Here is a 19,191-nt window from a genome sequence, read left to right on the forward strand (position 1 = left end):
TTTAATTCAGTAATCACTTATCAAACTTTTAAAATATAGTTTTAAATTATTAATAATTATTTTGTTATATGTATTTTATACTGTGTAACTGGTATTCAATATTATATTAGTTACAATAAAATATAACATCTAATCCTGAGTAGGATCCTGTACTAATAACATTAGGAAAACTCTGAATGGAGGTTGTGGATTACATGGAATTTTGAATTCATGTTAATTTTTAAATTTTGACAGCTGTAACCTAGTTATATAGGAGAATGACATTTTTTTATTTTATTTTTAAAAAGGAAACAAACACTAAAATACTAGCTATAAAAAAACACCATGCCTACTTCTTAAACTCAAATGGTACAGAACGATACACAGACATGAACACCGAGGGGAGGAGGTAGAAGGCAGGCAAAGAGAGGGAGAACAATAAAGCCAATATGGAAAACAGAGGAATCTGCTAGAAGGATATGTGACTAACCTTTCTATTATTTTTTCAGTTTACTGTAAATGAAAATTTATTTTAAAAAACTTCTGTTTGAGAGCAGTTATTTGTAGTATGGTACAGGGAGGCACTGATATATTCTGTTCAGAAAAAGACATATTCTATATTTTACATTGTTAAAAATGATCTAATGAAGGCAAAAGTTTGCCTAAATAACTTTTCTGGGTCTCTTCTAGTCTTATTAGAAAAGGTCACCTAGAATTCAATATATACTAAAAATAATATTAATAAAAATACCATCTGGGGTTGGGAAGATAGGTAAAATAAGGTGAAAGAGGCTGTGGTTGATGTCTCAGTGGACAGAGCGTCAGCCTGGCGTACGGACGTCCCAGGTTCAATTCCTGGTCAAGGCACACAGGAGAAGAGACCACCTATGTCTTAGATGGTTTGAACTGTTGGCTTCGGCACTGAGGATAGTCAGTTGGTCTGAGCATGGCAGCCTCAGGTGCTAAAAGTAGCTTGGTACTCAAGCATTGGCCCAAGAAGTGGTTGCCAGGTGGACCCCAGTTGGGGTGCATGAAGGAGTCTGCCTCACTATCTTCCCTCCTCTCACCTAACAAATTAAATAATTTTTTAAAAAAGGTGAAAGAATGAAGAAATACAAACTTGTTCAGAATTGTCATGGGGGTGTAAATTAGCATAGGGAATATAGTTAACAATACTTTAACAACTATGCAGTGTCAGATGGGAGCAAGATTTATCAGGATGATCACTTAATAAGTTATATAATGTCTAATCACCAGGGTATACATCAGAAACTAATATAATATTGTATGTCAAGTATAACTGAAAAAAATTTTTTTTCCTTCTTTTCCCAAGTGAAAGAAGGGGAAATAGACAGACTCCAGCATGCACCCTGACCAAATCCACCAAGCAATCACCAGCTTGGGCCGATGTTCTGCCCATCTGGAGCCATGCTCTCAACTGAGCCATTTTTAGCACCTGAGGTAGAGGCACCAGGGAGCTTTCCTCAGTGCCTGAGCTGATGCACTCAAATCAGTTGAGCCATGGCTGCGGGAAGGGAGAAGAGAGAAAGGGAGAGGAGGGGTGGAGAAGCAGCTAGTTGCTTCCTCTTTGTGCCCCAACTGGGAATCGAAACCAGGACATCCACACACCAGGCTGATGCTCTACCACTGACTGAGCCAACCAGTCAGGGCCTGAAATACTGTTTGTTTTGTTTTTTGCTGTTTTTTTGGGGGTATTTTTCTGAAGCTAGAAACCAGGAGAGACAGTAGGACAGACCCCGCATGCGCCCGACCGGGATCCACCCGGCACGCCCACCAGGGGGCTACGCTCTGCCCACCAGGGGGCGTCGCTCTGTTGCGACCAGAGCCACTCTAGCGCCTGGGGCAGAGGCTAAGGAGCCACCCCCAGCGCCCGGGCCATCTTTGCTCCAATGGAGTCTCTGCTGCGGGAGGGGAAGAGAGAGACAGAGAGGAAGGAGAGGGGGAGGGGTGTAGAAGCAGATGGTTGATTCTCCTGTGTGCCCTGGCCGGAAATCGAACCCGGGACTTCTGCACGCCAGGCCGACGCTCTACCACTGAGCCAACCGGCCAGGGCCCTGAAATACTGTTTTAAATGATTTAAAATTTAAAAAATTAACAGCATCTGATTAACAACAGATAATAATTTCTCTACTTACCTCTAAATCAGTTAAACATTTTTTTGAGGCAGGAGACAGAGTAGAAGTAGACTGATATGTACTATGACGTTTCTGGGACACTTTCCTTTTAATTTCAGACTCCAAGTGTGATTCAGACTCCTCTGTTTTCTTCATTATACGATCTAAGAGGAGACAAAAAAACAAATACTAAAATTAAATTTTATAAATTCCTCATGATTCTTGCTATGAAAAAAATACTAATTTATATTAAAAAATTTTTTTAGGTAGAATAATGTTTCAACATGTATAATAAAGAATAAGCATAACTTTAAGTCAAACAGTTATATGACACAACATTAAAACTATGTAGTTTAGGCCCTGGCCGGTTGGCTCAGTGGTAGAGCGTCGTCCCGCGTTCTATTCCCGGCCAGGGCACACAGGAGAAGCGCCCATCTGCTTCTCCACCCCTCCCCCTCTCCTTCCTCTCTGTTTCTCTCTTCCCCTCCCGCAGCCAAGGCTCCATTGGAGCAAAGATGGCCCCGGCGCTGGGGATGGCTCCTTGGCCTCTGCCCCAGGCGCTAGAGTGGCTCTGGCCGTGACAGAGCGACGCCCCGGAGGGGCAGAGCGTCGCCCCCTGGTGGGCGTGCCGGGTGGATCCCAATCGGGCGCATGCGGGAGTCTGTCTGACTGTCTCTCCCCGTTTCCAGCTTCAGAAAAATACAAACAAAACAAAACAAAAACATATGTAGTTTAACAGAACAATTTTGAAGCGATAATCCAGCTAATATTTAAATCTTGAATTTAACAAAAATGCTAACATAATAGATTTCAAATTGTAATCACCCAAATGTTTAACCATTCCGTGATAATTTCATTCACAACTTAATTCTCAAATCAGTTCTTTACATATTTCTATTATACCTGGCAATATTCTAAAGCCAGTGTTATTACTTTATTTTTACCTTTCATACAACTACTCAAAACCCATTACAGTTTGAACAAATAAAACTGCATACTTACCAGCACCTTGTAGCCGACTAAATCTTACAGGATTATTTTCGAATTTTTGGATATGAGGTGGGTATTCTTTCCTATAAAAGGAAATTTATATAGTTTTTTTTTGTCTTTTATGGAAATTTATATAGTTTTATTCTACCAGAAAAAATATTTTTCAAAATGGAAAAAATTGGGGAAATACAATTATTAAAAGCAAAACAGCTTTTTTGCCATATAAAGTGATACTATAAAATAAAACTATATTAAACAAATATACTAAAGCTTAATATACATTATAAGATCCCTAACGTCAGTGACTACTTTTTATTTAGAATGTCAATCTATCAAAGCCCAAAGCAGGCATCTAAAATTACTGTCCTTTCAAAGCAGTCACTTTGGAAATGTACATATTTATTCCCCAGATACACAAAACTTAAGAATTTCCTTCATAATCAGTTTATTAAAATCACATTATTAAAAAACTTGTAACACTTCATTGCCACACATTTTTTAGGTAATAAATATCTCTTAGCTTAATAATACTTAATTTGCCCAATTTTGCGTAAATGTTTCCAGTTGTTTAAAAGCAAATCAATAAATAAAAGAACACATGGTGAATAAGGTTTGGCCTTGAGGAGAATTACAAAAGATGGTATGTACAAAACCGGCAATCATGGAACAAATATTTAGTCTTACAATAGGACATTATGGAAATACAGTCATACTTTTAAAAAATATATTAAATTACATTATACAATTGATATTCAGGACTCTGAACATAAGCCTTAGTAAATAAGGATCCTAAAATTAACCATGTAAGTCCAAATATATACTAATTTGGGTGAAAAGCAAAATCTTATAGCTAATTTAGGAAAAAAAGCACTAAGGGAAGGAGATCTGCAAAACGAAATACACTATAGAGTTGTAATAGCTAGAGTCTTTCCCATCCGAAAGAAAAGCTTCAAAAAAATTCCCATTTTATTTAACCAGAAAATTAAAAATAATAGGTTATTATTCTATTATTTGTACATCTATTCACACTAGTGATCGATAACAATTTAATTAAATAAAAATCCTAAAAAGTTTCCTGTATGGATTTAATACTGGATTGTAGAAGTCAAATGACCTAAATTGAAAATAAAATATGAAAATAACACAAGACGGGAAATAGTAAGAGTAGTAATAGTGTATTTGTAATAGCATCATTTGCCAGGTACTATTCTAAGTGCTTTCCATCCATTGTTTTAATTCCCATTATAATCTTAGCAAGCATAAACAAGTATTAGCACTTTATAAATGAGGAAACTGTGGCACAATGAGGTTAATTAACTTGCCCTTGGTAATGCAACTATATATTAAAGAGCAACACCAGAATCTGAATCCTACTAAACTGCAATAATATTGATGAGTAATGGTGTTTTCATCATTACTGAGCAGCATTTGCTACACTGGGCAATTTCCATCCTGCCAAAATTTTAAGATTTACGAGGATACGAGTTGTGAAGAGAATATGCCTTAGAGATAGTAGTAGTACTAGCACTATAAAAAAGTTTCAGCTCCTAACTACACTACTATTTAGCTTAAAATAAAATGTATTACATATACTCTCACACTAAACAAGGAAAAGATAGTCTTATCTTTAAATCACATAACTAATTTTTTCATCTCGAATCTGTATAACTCTACACTTTGGAAAAACAAAGATACCAACTTTGAAAAGCAAGAGGCTATGATTCTGAAGCAAAGTATGATGACACTATTATAGTAAAATCCAAAAAGAGTATAATATGTATTTTTTTTAAATATTGGAAAACTCTTAACAGATAACCTTAAACATAAGGTTATCAACAAGGTAAATAGCAATCTGAAACAAATCATAAATGTGCAGGGATTGATAAAAGTGCTACATTAATACACTGTGTTCTTTGCAATTTGACCAAGTGTACTGAGTCCTGCATAGCTTGAGGATCACACCACATAGATCTCGGAATATCCATGACCTTGTCTTGTATTGTAATTTAATGAGTAAACTATTATATATCATATATATTTGCCGATCTTTCAGACGTATGGCCACTCTATATCCAGTATTTGCTACATGTTTCCCTACACAAAGTTTTGTTTTAAAAATTTATTACAATGAATAAATCACAAATAAAAACATGCTTTGTTTTAATATAAAACTATAAGAATTTCAGGATAAAGGCATTAGCTTGAAAGGAATTAAAAGAACTTTCTAGCTATAAAGCTATAAACTATTGTATTATAATCTAAAGTATAAAAATTACCCATGAGTGATACTAGTATAAATGATTGAATAACTTGATTTATTGAACTATCCTAGGATTTTACAAGCTGCAATAAAATAAGTTGGGAAGTAACAGCTGTTTATTACAGAATTCCAAAATAATATGTGTAGATAGTCCCCTCTTCAGGAACTTAAGTATCCTTATTCCTTTTGTGAGCTAGACTGACTGACTTGCTTCCAAATAGAGTGTATAACAGGGAAAATAGTAACTTTAGAATAGAGAAGACTGGCAAACATTCTAGCCAAATGATAAGGTTAACATTACTAGTGATAAATCATATTGTTTTCCGTTCTCTTCTGATATATGGTGGGAAGGGCACTTCACCTCTGTAATACTCTTACCCAAACCCATACCCCAATCTAACCATGAAAAAAACAATGAGATAGAACTAGGTTGGGGCACGTTCTACAACATAAACGGTACATGTTTTATCCACTGCAACACCGTATGTCAGGCCTTTCCCCTACTTAAAATAAAGTCTGTTGCTCTTCTCAAATATTTATTCTTCTAAATAAACCTCAGTCAGAATAAACTGGTCAAATTTCTTAAAACGGTCACTGAGACTTTGGCTGAAACTACATTGAACATACTTTAAAAAATTATGTTAGTGCAGTGAGCAACAAACTGTGGCTCACGAGCCACATGCGGCTCCTTGGCCCCTTGAGTGTGGCTCTTCCACAAAATACCAGGTGTGGGCGCTACCTCGATAAGAAATGCACCTACCTATATAGTTTAAGTTTAAAAAATTTGGCTCTCAAAAGAAATTTCATTCATTGTACTGTTGATATTTGGCTCTGTTGAATAATGAGTTTGCCGACCACTGTGTTAGTGGTATGTTATACAATATACTATATATTTATTAACTTAAAGGTTAATACCAAACAACCAAGAATATAAATATATGCCCTAGCTTACATTCTTTTGATATTTTATAAAGGAGTTACACATCATTAATTTTAAGATTTTTAAAAAATTTATTGATTTTACAGAGAAAAGGGGAGTGAGAAGTATCAACTCAAAGTTGCTTCACTTTAGTTCAGGGGTCGGGAACCTATGGCTCGTGAGCCAGATGCGGCTCTTTTGATGGCTGCAGCTGGCTCGCAGACAAATCTTTAATTAAAAAAAATGTTAAAAATATAAAACATTCTCATGTATTACAATCCATTCATTTCCTACTGCTCATGTTCACGGTTGCAGGTGGCTGGAGCCAATCACAGCTGTCCTCCGGGACAAGACCAAATTTTTATTGGATAATGCATAACATACACGGGTCGCTGTATGGCTCTCATGGAATTACATTTTAAAATATGTGGCGTTCATGGCTCTCTCAGTCAAAAAGGTTCCTGACCCTTGCTTTATTATTCAGTGCTTGCTTATCATATGTGCCTTGACAGGGCAAGCCCAAGCTTTTGAACCAGCAATCTCGGTGTCCCAGGTCAACGCTCTATCCACTGCGCCAGCACAGGCCAGTCCACATCATTAATTTTATTACTGAGTATTTAATTTTGGTTGCTACAGTGAATGAAATTTTAGCCTTTTCAATATATACTCCAATTGAGCAGAAGTGAACGAAAGAAAATTATTAATACTATCAGTCCTGTAGCCTATCATGATGTTCAACTCTCATTACTTCTAAGGTTTCAGGTGACACTTATAATTACAACAAAGATAGTATCATCTAAATACAATTTTATTCTTAATACTTCAAGACAGCAATTTATAATGCTATTATATATTGGTATTACCCTTCTGCAAAACAATTTAGCAGTACTTACTTACCAAGAACATTAAAAACAGGTATAAGTTAGCCCAAAGAATCCTTTCTCAGAGCTGTACCTTACAAAATGTATTTAGAGATTTATATACAAAGCTGTCATTCACTCTATCATATAGAATAGTGAAAAAAGAACCAGAAATGAGCCAATGGGTTAATAAATTATGTATCTTCAGGACAAGCTATTATAAAATCATTAAAAATCATTTTTAGAAGCAAACAATGGTGGGAGAAAATGCTAGGACATACTGTTAGGTGAAAATTCAGAATACACAGCTATATTTTTACTATGATTCCATACATGTTAGGTACACTAAAAGTTATTAGGGAAACAATGATTAGAAAGAAATGCATCAAGATCCTGATAATGTAATTTTTAAGAAAATTATAAAATTTCTAATTATAATACTTGTCTTTTCAAACATACCCTTTAAATAATTCTAGTATTTCATATATATACTCTTTTACTGTATTTTTCACCTTTGCACCTTATTGTTGTTTCAAATTCTTTACAATATGCACACATTTTTTATAATAATAAACATTAAAAAAATTTTTAGCTCAAAAGTCATAATGGATTAATAGTCTTTATTTTGGGAGGAAAAAAACCCCAGTTCCAATATCATATTAAATACTCTATAAATTCTGGTGTTGCCACACAGATTGTATTCACACCAATCTGTCCAAAAGTGAGAAGGAAATTTCAGTCATTAAAGTTGTCAACCACCCACAGCAAATAAACTGGCAGTAAATTTGAAGTCTGGATCTTAATATTCTTATTTATTTACTATTTATTCTAGCTTGATTTTACACTCAAAACACACCTCATTGTGCCCAGTATAGAGTACAATGAAAAACCATGGAAAAGATTACCTTCCATAACAATCTAACTTCTATTTATTAGGTAAACCATTCTCTTTTATAAATAAATCATTTAGTTGTGAGATTTATAGTCCCTTATGTGTTAAGGGACTTCAGTTACTCTTCAAAGATCAGAAAAAAAAGATTGCAATGTGTTCACAAGGGGGGAAAAAGCTTATGTGAAAAAATGTACAAATAAATCTACTGATATAAAATTTCTTTGGTTTATCTTTGAAAAAGCTAAACGTAAAATAATATTAAGTAAGGAAACAAAGAATTAATGGGCTAAATTTATCCTAATGTAACTAAGCTACTAAATAAATCACTGCAGGGTATTTATTCACTACAAAGTATTTTAGAAACAGTTGCTGCTGCATAGCTAGATCCTGGCATTAATCTTAGTAACTGAAAGAAATTCAGTATCAATTACTATTTGAGAAATTTCAAATTTTACAGAGTATAAATAATTCTCATTTGTTCCTCACAAATCTCCTTTAAAGTTGGGCAAATATTACCACACTCATTTTAGAATAAGTTATGCACCTACTGATAATGCTGCTTAATTCTACATCTCTGACTCCCTATTCAGTATTATACCAACAAGAATGTAAGCTTCAAGAGGGTAGGTATTTATTCCTGTATGCTCCCAGAAGAGTGCGTGACACATAAAATCACTGAAATACAGGACAAATGTATCAATGAATAAATTTCCTTTATAGAAATAAACATAAGAAGCCAAAACAGTTGGGAAAAAATATTAGTATAAACCCTCCAAGGCTACTGTGAATAAGAGAAGAAACCTAAAATTTTTATATTATCCTGATAATTTACCAGTAGGTATAATTTATCTATCTTATGATATAATATACAGGAAATTATATAAATCAAAAGTTTGTTTCAGCCTGACCAGGCGGTGGCGCAGTGGATAGAGCATGGGACTGGGATGTGGAGGACCCAGGTTCAAGACCCCGAGGTCGCCAGCTTGAGCACGAGCTCATCTGGTTTGAGCAAAGCTCACCAGCTTGGACCCAAGGTCGCTGGCTCAAGCACGGGGTTGAGCTGTGGCCCCATGGTCAAGGCACATATGAGAAAGCAATGAACAACTAAGGTGTCACCAACAAAAAAAATAAAGATAAATAAACTTTCCTTAAAAATAAAAAAGTTTATTTCAATGACTGTATTGAGTTATTTAATGTATACTCTTTAGCAATTTCATTAAAAACATCTTAAGAGCCTCCCAAAACATGTATAGTCACTTATGTGTTAAAATTTTTAAATATATTAAGATGATTCATCTACATCTGACAAGAAAAATGATTTACTGAAAAACAAATATAGACACAATGAGAAAATAATTTTTCTTTCCCAGAAGATAGGTAGTAAAATATTTACACAACCATTTTAAAACAAGTAATATTTGTGAGTTATTTCAGAATTATAAAATACGCCTAAATCTTTTGCTGACAGAATCATTTTTAAATTTATATTTCAGAAACTTGATGGTGTTCATGAAGATGTGAAAATATACATTGTATAAAATACTGCAAGTTATCCTCTTGCCTTCTCTGTACATTTAAACAAAATTATAGTTAAAAATATGTAATTAAAATCTTAGAATGTTCCCTCTTTTGACCTTCACAAACTACTGAAAGTTATCACATATATAAGATACACTGAGCAAAGAAACTATTCTTAAGAACATTCGCGTTAGAAGAATCACAACCATTTCTCTATTCAAAGAAATAGGTGTTCTTAAAAATTTGTTTCCATATTATTTACATTATTCAACATTTCTGCTTAAGAATGTGTTTGCCATTGTTGTTACAAAGGGAACAGTGATCATAAAATTGTTATAAATGTCTGGGTCAGAACAGAAATACATATGATGTTAAGAATTTAAACTCCAAGCTTAAGGTATTCTAATTCTATTTTTCCCCTTACTCTAATGAAGTGTAAAATATAATAAGAAAAATTTAAATAATAGAACTGAAATCAACTTTAAGACTAAAGCATCAAAACATTCTATTTTTAAAAGGAAAGTAGTCATACACCAGTATAAATATATTAACAACCACATATGGAAAAATGCATATTAAGAATTATGGTGAAATGCTACCCACATAAGTCAAATATCATGTTGTGATATTTAAACGTTTCCTTTCTTAGAAATAATTACTAAGTTTAAATAATGAATCTAATCAGTGGATATTTTCAAAGCATATAAATCATCTGATATTTACTGTTATATCCATGCTCTAATTTTATTAATGTTAAACTTACCTTTCCTTTTGGTCCAGACTGCTTAAAACATGAAAAAGAAAAAAAATGTAAGAGGCAAGACCTCATTTTTAATATATCACTGTAGTCAATAAGGCAAAAACTCTAATGTGATTACCTTGTTTTATTTTTTTATTGATTTTAATTTATTGTGTTTACATAGATTCTAGTGTCCCCCTGAAAGCATGCCCCTCCCCCGTGTTCCCCTCAACAACCCCCTAGCCCCCCTCCCTGCAACACACTGATTACTTTGTTTTAAACACATTATATGTTACATACTATGATTTAATCTTGTCAGATATATAAATTGTTTTTCATTTTTGTTAATACAGAAAATACTTTATAACTAAACATATTTAAAGGAAAAAGGATGTACAAAGATATAAAAAAATTCTTGAAAATATTATTTAACCGTCCAACATTTGAGTATATATAATATTTTAGAGTAGTTTATATAAAGTCTTCAAAAACAATACAATTTCCTGAAAGTTATAAAATTTTTAGTGGTTCCAATTTTGTTGTTAAATGTGATTTATTCCAATTCTGTTGTTAAATATGATTTGCTTCTAAATAAGAAAAAAAATTTTAAGATCAAAACTTTTGCACCAAAGCCTTAGTATATATGGTTTGGCATACAAGGAAAGGCCTGGAATTTAAAATTATGGCCTCTAGTCCAAAGCCCAATGTATAAAAGGCTCACCCTTGTCCACAGTTCACAAAAAACCTAAAAAGCTATCCACATCAATTACTTAAGAGGAAATTTACAGAGACTTGACTTGGGATGGTAAACACACAATTTAATATACAGATGATGTATTACAGAATTGTACATCTGAAACCTATTATAATTTTATTAATCAATGTCACCCCACTTAAGAGTAAAATTATAAAAACCCTCAATGAGGAATGAGATTCACTTCTAGAAATATTCTTCTTTATCATAAAAAGAACTAAATATTCAGAGCTAACTCTAAGCAAAATATAGTTTACAAAACTTTCACATCCCCATATTAGTTCTTGTATTCCTATCATGTGGAGCACATAAGTAAAATATCAATTTAATTCTAGGAAAAAAAAATATATATATATACATAAAATGTATATATGGTAACTTGGTTTTACAAAAATGACACTGAAAAGGAACACTAATTTTTAAAAACTTTTCATAGTAAGAAAAAATTATTATAAACTTACATGATGTCATATTTCAAATTTTATCTTTGCTATTTAAAAAACAGTATAATCAGTTTAAAATGTTTGTTGTATAAATGACAGAAAAATGAGAATATTATTTTTAAACACCTATTAAAAGTAAAACAAAATGTTTATATATTTCTTATGAAATTATATTTATAGGAAAAGTATCTAGCCATTTTCAACACTATACTGTTGTGCCCACAAAATGGGAAAAGTTTGCATTTGTTTTGTTTTTTTAAACTCACCTATACAGAATAAAAAAGGTAGAAGATCTAGTAGCATAAAAGAAAAAGGTTTCTTTCAATAAACCAAGGGAATTAGAAAGAAAACAGAAAACTAAATATCATTCCTCAAAATGTGTTTGTTGATCATCAAGTCCTAGAGGAGCTTACATTTAAAAAAAAACAAACTTAAAAAATGGGGAGGGAAGCCTAATTAGTAATATATGACTTTGTAAAAATGTCAAATTACATTCTTGTTGGACTATTTTATTCCTGAATTAGTGGTATATTAGTGCTCTTAAACTTTTTTTAAATTTTCTCTAAAAAAAATCAGTAAATAAAAGTTAAGAAAAAAAATTTAAAGATAGAAAGGAAAGAGGACTGAATGACTCTAGTATCCATGAATTGATTTAGAACTTCAAAAATTCTTTCAAAGTAGTACTTTTCATTAATAATTAAATCTTACTTATTCCAGGAGCCCATTTTCCCATTTATGATGTACATACGCTTTTGTAGGCATTCCTTTTCCCCTAGGGCCTTAAAAGACTTTTTACCTACCCTTAATGAAAAACAAAAACATCATGAAAAGATGTTCAACATTACTACTCATTTGGGAATGGAAATGAAAACCACAATGAGATTGCGAAAGGGTACAGAGTTTCTTTTGGGCATGATAAAAATGTTTTAAAACTGATTGTGTTGATGGATACACATCTGGTAACTAATAACCAATGAATCATACACTTAATTTGGGAAAACTGTATACAGGTGAATTATATTTCAATAAAGCTGTTAGCAAAATAAATAAAGAAATAACAACAAAAAAGTGAAATGTAAATAAAACATAAACCAGTAAATGCACTCTTGTAACAAGGCTGATAAAAGGGGTGAAGATGGTACAGTTATAAACATTTAAAAATTTTCTGCATTTTGTTTTTTCCATACTAAATACTATTATCCTCTAGCACCAATATCAGTGTATAAACAACCTATCTTTTAATATAAATTAAATTAACATTTGGAATAGCAGTAAAAAAATAGACTGAAATTTTAATATTCTAAATAGTAGCAATCCAGTCTAATACTTTAACAATATTCACTCATTCCTTTTAGATTAAAAAGGTCTGACATACTTGTTCCCATATCTTACTAAAGAACTGTAAATTATTCAAAATGCAGGTTTGATTTACTTAAGAGAATTTATATGACTCACCTCAAGAAGAATAGGCTGTATGTATGAATTACCAACTGGTGGCATTTCCTTTAATTTCAAATTAAGAGTTGAGAAAATAAGAAAAATTAGGAGAAGCTATAAAAAACCAGTGTGCTCACTCTCATCTGAGGCCTGCACTAATTAAAACCAATGAGCGTGCAGCAATCATCCTTTCTTCATGACTTTGAAGATGTGGTTCCAAACTATATGCATGCAGTGTTCTCTCATAGATAGTAAACAATCTACTTCAATACTTCCTGTGTTAATTTTTTATCCCACCTTCTCTTTAAATAGTACTAAACATAATTTGTGTACCTCTATTACTGCACGTACCATGTAATCATTTGTTTACTTGTCTTACTGACCTCTACTACCTTAATCAAATTTGAGCTTCAAGGCAGGACTTTTGTCATTTTCACCTTTGACTACTCTGTAGCTAATCTATGACTGGTATAAATGGTTTTGAAGGAAGAAAACTGGAAAAACTCTCAATGATTTGTCTCTGAATTTCAAAATCTTTTTAATGATAGTCATACTGAATGAAACGGGAGGAATAAGAAATGCTTTTTCTGTAAATAAGAAATAAAAGTAGAATCTATCCTGCTGGAATAACTCCTCAGGTTTTCCTTATTCTTGTCAAGTATTTTTGACTCAGAATGTTTTTTTAAATATAAATTAACTCAATTTATTTTTCTTCTAAATAAACAATATTTTACTAGCAAATACCAGTTTCTATTAACAGATTCTAATCTTTTATGCAGATCAATAATGGTACATATGCAAGGTATTCTGAGACTTAGACAAAAAAGAACAAACCAATTTCTAGACTAAACTCATTTCTTTTTCATTACCAGTGAGGAAAAGAGGGATGGGGAGAACAGTTCAAAGTGCAAATAAATCCAAACTAACATTACTTCAAAAGCAATAATAATTTTGGTTATAGAATATATCACTTGATTATAAATTAGAATGTCAACTTACAGCATATTTTCAGAATATCACGAACACAGATGTTTATCAGTGATGGATTCTATCAATGTGATTGGAGTACAAGAAACTGAACTTCTCCTTTTTCCTCCCCCCAATTACTCTTTTATCATTTATTCTTTTGTTTGTGCCACATGTAAGCCACAGGGCTTGATTTGTTTGTGTACTTTATAGAAAAGCAAGCCAATATCTGGTATGTGCAGTAATTTCTCTTCTAGTTGAATTTCTCATATATTTTACATGAAAACTGATAAAACATGTTTAAGCTAAAGGTTTTTTTTCTGCTATCCTAATATATGAAAAAGATTTAAGGTTTTTAAGTCAAAAAGTACATGTTATAGCAAATCTATATAAACAGTAAACATAGCAAGGGTTTATAAGAGGACAGTATTTCTGAATAAGCAGCAGTCTGGATTAGTATTTTTAATTAATAAAGAGCAGCATCTAGTATATATACGAAATTTAAATTAAATAAACAACTTTATGCAATATTTTATAAAGCAAAAAAATAAAGAGATTATTTTATTGTTACAGTCTAAGAATTTCTTAGTTAACTGAAATTGTCTCAGAACTGAAATTCAACTGAAATTTCATAACCATTTTTGGATAGTTAGGAAAAGCTGCAAAAGCATTGAAAACTCCAAACTTTCCCACTGTTGTTCTCATTATTTCAAGATTCAAGTAGTGCTTTCAAAACCAACAGGAACATCCAAATCTATTAAAACTATTAAAACACAAAATTTTCTCATTTAAAATTAATAATGTGACTCATTTTGATTCTCTGGAATCCAATAAACCTTACAAAGTAAGGTAATAACTGTAATTTCACCCATCAGAGCTTAACTACCAACTAAAAATTTCTGTGTCAAATGTTGTAAGTTCGATGTAAAATTATTTTAATTTAACTGGACTGTAATGCAATAGAATGGCTTTTATTTGAAAAGTCTCTATTTATAGAATGTAACTTATTCAAAAGCAGGTATCAAATAATAAAAGTCTAGAACATGAATTAATTCAGAGACAAGAATATATCTTTATAGACAAATTTTTATAGAAACAGTAAAATTTCACAAAGTAAAAAATAATGGTTTTAAGAGGTAGTGAAAAAGCTCCAACTAAAGGGACGGTATGTATGTACTAAACAAAGGCAATTATAATCCTTACCTTTGGGCTGCTGTTTTTACTGTTGGTATCTGTGCATTAGCATGATGAAAACATCTACCATCAACTACAGTTCCAGAACATAATGATGTATTCTGTGTATTTTCACTGCAAAATCAAGAAAGAAAGAATAATTTGAACAAAAAATTATATACACATATGTAAAATATATCCTTTAAAATCTGAGCGCATGCACAAAACCACTTAAAAATTTTATAGATAAACCCAACTGGCCATGTTAAATTGTCCATCAGGAGCTTCCACTTTCTGATTTTGTCTTTGAATGTTTCCAATCCAGTTCATGTCAGAAGATAAAGAGTAGAACATTAGAACAGAAATCAGAAATCCTAAATGCTTTGTACTGTGAGATTTCTGGTAAATTACTTCAGATATATTCTCTCTCCTTATTCTCTGTTTAGAGACTATATAAACTATGAGTATTATAGTTTTCCTATATGAAAAAAAAAAAGATGTTAATTGTGAAAAAACAAAGCAAGCCCTGGCCAGATAGCTCAGTTGGGTAGAGCATTGTCCCTGCATGCAAAATAACATAAAAAGTCCTGAATTCTACTTCTGATTCTGCCCGACTTAAAATTTACTTAGCCTTTATGTACCTCTGTTGTCTGTCTGCAAATTAACAAAGTACAAATGAAATAATGATTTTCAGCCCTATTTCTGACAGCTGTAACAGCCTAATCATATCAGTAACAGTGGTTCACAGTCAGTGACAACCACTAGAAAGGTGAGCTATATCTAGAAAAGAAATAAGGAATCTTTAAAGTTAAAAAAAAAGTACCTTATTGAGACAATCCTGACTAGACTCCCTGTAAAAGATATGACCATCTACCCTAAGATGAATTCTACTTCTAAATATCATGACCAAGATTTTATTAACTGAATGAAAGTAATCTCAATTTATGAAATCCTAGTTTACTAAAAATTTTCTTGGCAATATTTTTATTTGAAACTAAGAAATCACTGAAATCAACCTCATTCCTAAGATTCAAAGCAAAGAATACACACACTGGGACCACTTTACTTCTTGTACTGGCAAAAAGTGAAAAAAGAAAGGTACAGGTTGGGCCAATTGGTCACAAAGACAGTTTTAGTGTCAAAGCCTTTATCTTTTCTGTAGAAATGTGTGAAGTACCTATACCTCAATTTCTTTCTGTTGCTCAACATGTTAAGTCCAATTGAGTTGCCTTTTAAAGGTTTTAAATTTTCAGTCTTGTTTCGTCTTGCACATATCTTCCAGGAATCACCAGAACCAGTAGCAACAATTTCAGATTGATGATTTAACTGTAAAACAGATCCATAAATGTTAAAGAAACACGATATAATAGGATAACTTATCAAGAAGTATTTGAAAACCCATTTATTAAAAAGGAAGCAAAATGTACCAGCTATTTGGGAGGAGTGGGAAAGATGGAAATGGTATACATCTAAGAGAAATTCAACTGTAATACTATTTTTTTTCTAAGAAAATAAATATATAGGAATATGAGTATTTATGATATTTTTTCTTTTCATTTAAATACCCTCCAAAGATATTTGAGAAAATTAAAAGACAAAAACAGAAGAGATGAGAGAATCTTAGGACAGCACTTTCCCAATTGTAAAAAATACTTTGCTTGCTTAACAGGCCTTGCTACTATCTGTAGGGCACTACAGCCAAATATGGTAATAAGCCGTCATTTCAACTTTTATAATGACTCTGGCCTTAGCACAAAAGTTTCTATATAAACACAGACACTGAGAAGTCTTTTTACTTTCATAACTGCAAATGATAATATAAACATTATCAGTAACACATACTGTGTTATTTAGGTAGAGCACAGTATGACAACAGAGTGGTCCATACCTTGGGAAGCTCTTCAACAAAGAAATCTACTTTTATTGCATTCATTGCACAAGACATTTAAAAGCTGCTTTACTCCTGAACTGTGGTGGCACAGTAGATAAAGTGTCCACCTGGAATGCTGAGGTCACTGGTTCAAAAACCTGGTCTTCCCCGGTCAAGGCACATACAAGAACCGATTACATACTGTGAGTTGATGGTTCTCAACCCCCTCCTCTCTCTAAAATCAATAAATAAAATCTTTAAAAATCAATAAGTAAAAAGCTACTTTCAGGTTCAAGACAAAGGTTCTTAGTTCTCAGTGATAATTTATCCAAAACACTATTTTAAATCACTCTTATATCCTTAAATTGTATTTTTGAAACAATAATCCTGTGATTCTCAAACTTTCTGAAGTCAGGGCGCATTTAAAATCCTACAAATAACTGTAGGAGCGCTATATACAAATTTCTGAGAAATAGGTTATAATAATTAAGTCAAACATTAAAGAAAAAAATATAAAGTCCAAATGTGCTTTTATGGTAATTAAACAAAATAAATACGACAAAATTAAATTTATTCTGAAATTAAAAAACATTTTTATGTTACATTTTTTTTTTTGTATTTTTCTGAAGCTGGAAACGGGGAGAGACAGTCAGACAGACTCCCGCATGCGCCCGACCGGGATCCACCCGGCACGACGCTCTGCCCCTCCAGGGCTCGCTCTGCCGCAACCAGAGCTACTCTAGCGCCTGGGGCAGAGGCCAAGGAGCCATCCCCAGCGCCCGGGCCATCTTTGCTCCAATGGAGCCTTGGCAGCGGGAGGGGAAGAGAGAGACAGAGAGGAAGGGGGGGGGGGTGGAGAAGCAAATGGGCGCTTCTCCTATGTGCCCTGGCCGGGAATCGAACCCGGGTCCCCCGCACGCCAGGCCGATGCTCTACCGCTGAGCCAACCGGCCAGGGCTTTATGTTACATTTTTTTTGTTTGTTTGTTTGTTTGTTTTTTCATTTTTCTGAAGCTGGAAACAGGGAGAGACAGTCTGACAGACTCCCGCATGCGCCCGACCGGGATCCACCCGGCACGCCCACCAGGGGCGATGCTCTGCCCACCAGGGGGCGATGCTCTGCCCATGCTGGGCGTCGCCATGTTGCGACCAGAGCCACTCTAGCGCCTGAGGCAGAGGCCACAGAGCCATCCCCAGCGCCCGGGCCATCTTTGCTCCAATGGAGCCTTGGCTGCGGGAGGGGAAGAGAGAGGCAGAGAGGAAAGCGCGGCGGAGGGGTGGAGAAGCAAATGGGCGCTTCTCCTGTGTGCCCTGGCCGGGAATCGAACCCGGGTCCTCCACACGCTAGGCCGATGCTCTACCACTGAGCCAACCGGCCAGGGCTATGTTACATTTTTAAAAAAGATTTTATTTATTCATTTTAGACAGAATAGAGAGAAAAAGGTAGGGAGGAGGAGTGGGAAGCATCAATTCGTATTTGCTTCTCGTATGTGCCTTAACCGAGCAAGCTCTAGGTTTCGGACAAGCCTCAGGTTCCGAACCAGCAACTTCAGCATTCCAGGTCAAAGCTTTATCTGCTGCACCACAAGTTAGGCTTATGTTACATTTTTTGAGTTATGCTTTTCAGAATTCATAAAAAAGGGGTTAAAAAATAAAAAAATGACAAAAAAGTTATCTTTTTATTATATATATAGATACATTCTTAGTAAGATTCAGTAAATTCGGCAGATCCCAGCACAAATGTGTTAGGTTTTTTTCATTCTTGTGTTTATGAGAAACATGAGCCTGATGTGTCCTAGCGATGATTTCTTCAATGTTTGTTTGGGCATATATCTGAAAGGCAAACTTTCATTTCCTCGTCAATCCATTGAAGAATTCCTCTCTTTTTACTCTTAATTGTGTTGAGTGCAGAAAAAACCCCACCATACAGATCACCTTAACTTAACACCAAACAAAGGATAGAAGAAACTGGCCTCCAGTCTTTCCCGGGAACATGGGGGGTAGTGTAAACAATCCAGCACCACAGCTTAACAGCCTTTTGCAATCTAATCAAGCAAGTGGGGGGGGGGGGTTGGGCAGACTGTCAGCTACAGCCAATTCCCCACACCTCTGTCCCCCAAAAATCTAAACTCCAAAAACCATGTTGGTTTTTTAATCACCAACAGGCACATATTTCTCTAGAATACCATAGGGCACACTTGGAAATCTTCTAAAGTGCACACTTTGAGAACCACTGCAATAGTCTAATACTGTTTTT

The 19,191-nt window shown here is 33.8% G+C and overlaps 1 protein-coding gene across 9 annotated transcripts in view; it reads right to left on the reverse strand.

Annotated features, from left to right (window-relative positions):
- Window positions 1–19,191, reverse strand: part of SENP6 (SUMO specific peptidase 6) — a 137,811-nt gene that overhangs the window by 56,465 nt on the left and 62,155 nt on the right. For 4 of the 9 annotated variants that reach the window (XM_066359008.1, XM_066359003.1, XM_066359009.1 and 1 more), the window contains 6 exons: window positions 16,249–16,391; window positions 15,096–15,200; window positions 12,945–12,992; window positions 10,317–10,337; window positions 3,117–3,187; window positions 2,136–2,278 (listed from right to left, as the gene is read on the reverse strand). In XM_066359008.1, the coding sequence (XP_066215105.1) occupies window positions 2,136–2,278; window positions 3,117–3,187; window positions 10,317–10,337; window positions 12,945–12,992; window positions 15,096–15,200; window positions 16,249–16,391 (531 nt within the window). The remainder of the gene's footprint in view (window positions 1–2,135; window positions 2,279–3,116; window positions 3,188–10,316; window positions 10,338–12,944; window positions 12,993–15,095; window positions 15,201–16,248; window positions 16,392–19,191) is intronic. The other 5 variants (XM_066359007.1, XM_066359011.1, XM_066359004.1 and 2 more) reach the window with 4 other exon arrangements.

This window comes from Saccopteryx leptura, chromosome 1, assembly GCF_036850995.1.
Source record: "Saccopteryx leptura isolate mSacLep1 chromosome 1, mSacLep1_pri_phased_curated, whole genome shotgun sequence".
Lineage (NCBI taxonomy): Eukaryota > Metazoa > Chordata > Mammalia > Chiroptera > Emballonuridae > Saccopteryx > Saccopteryx leptura.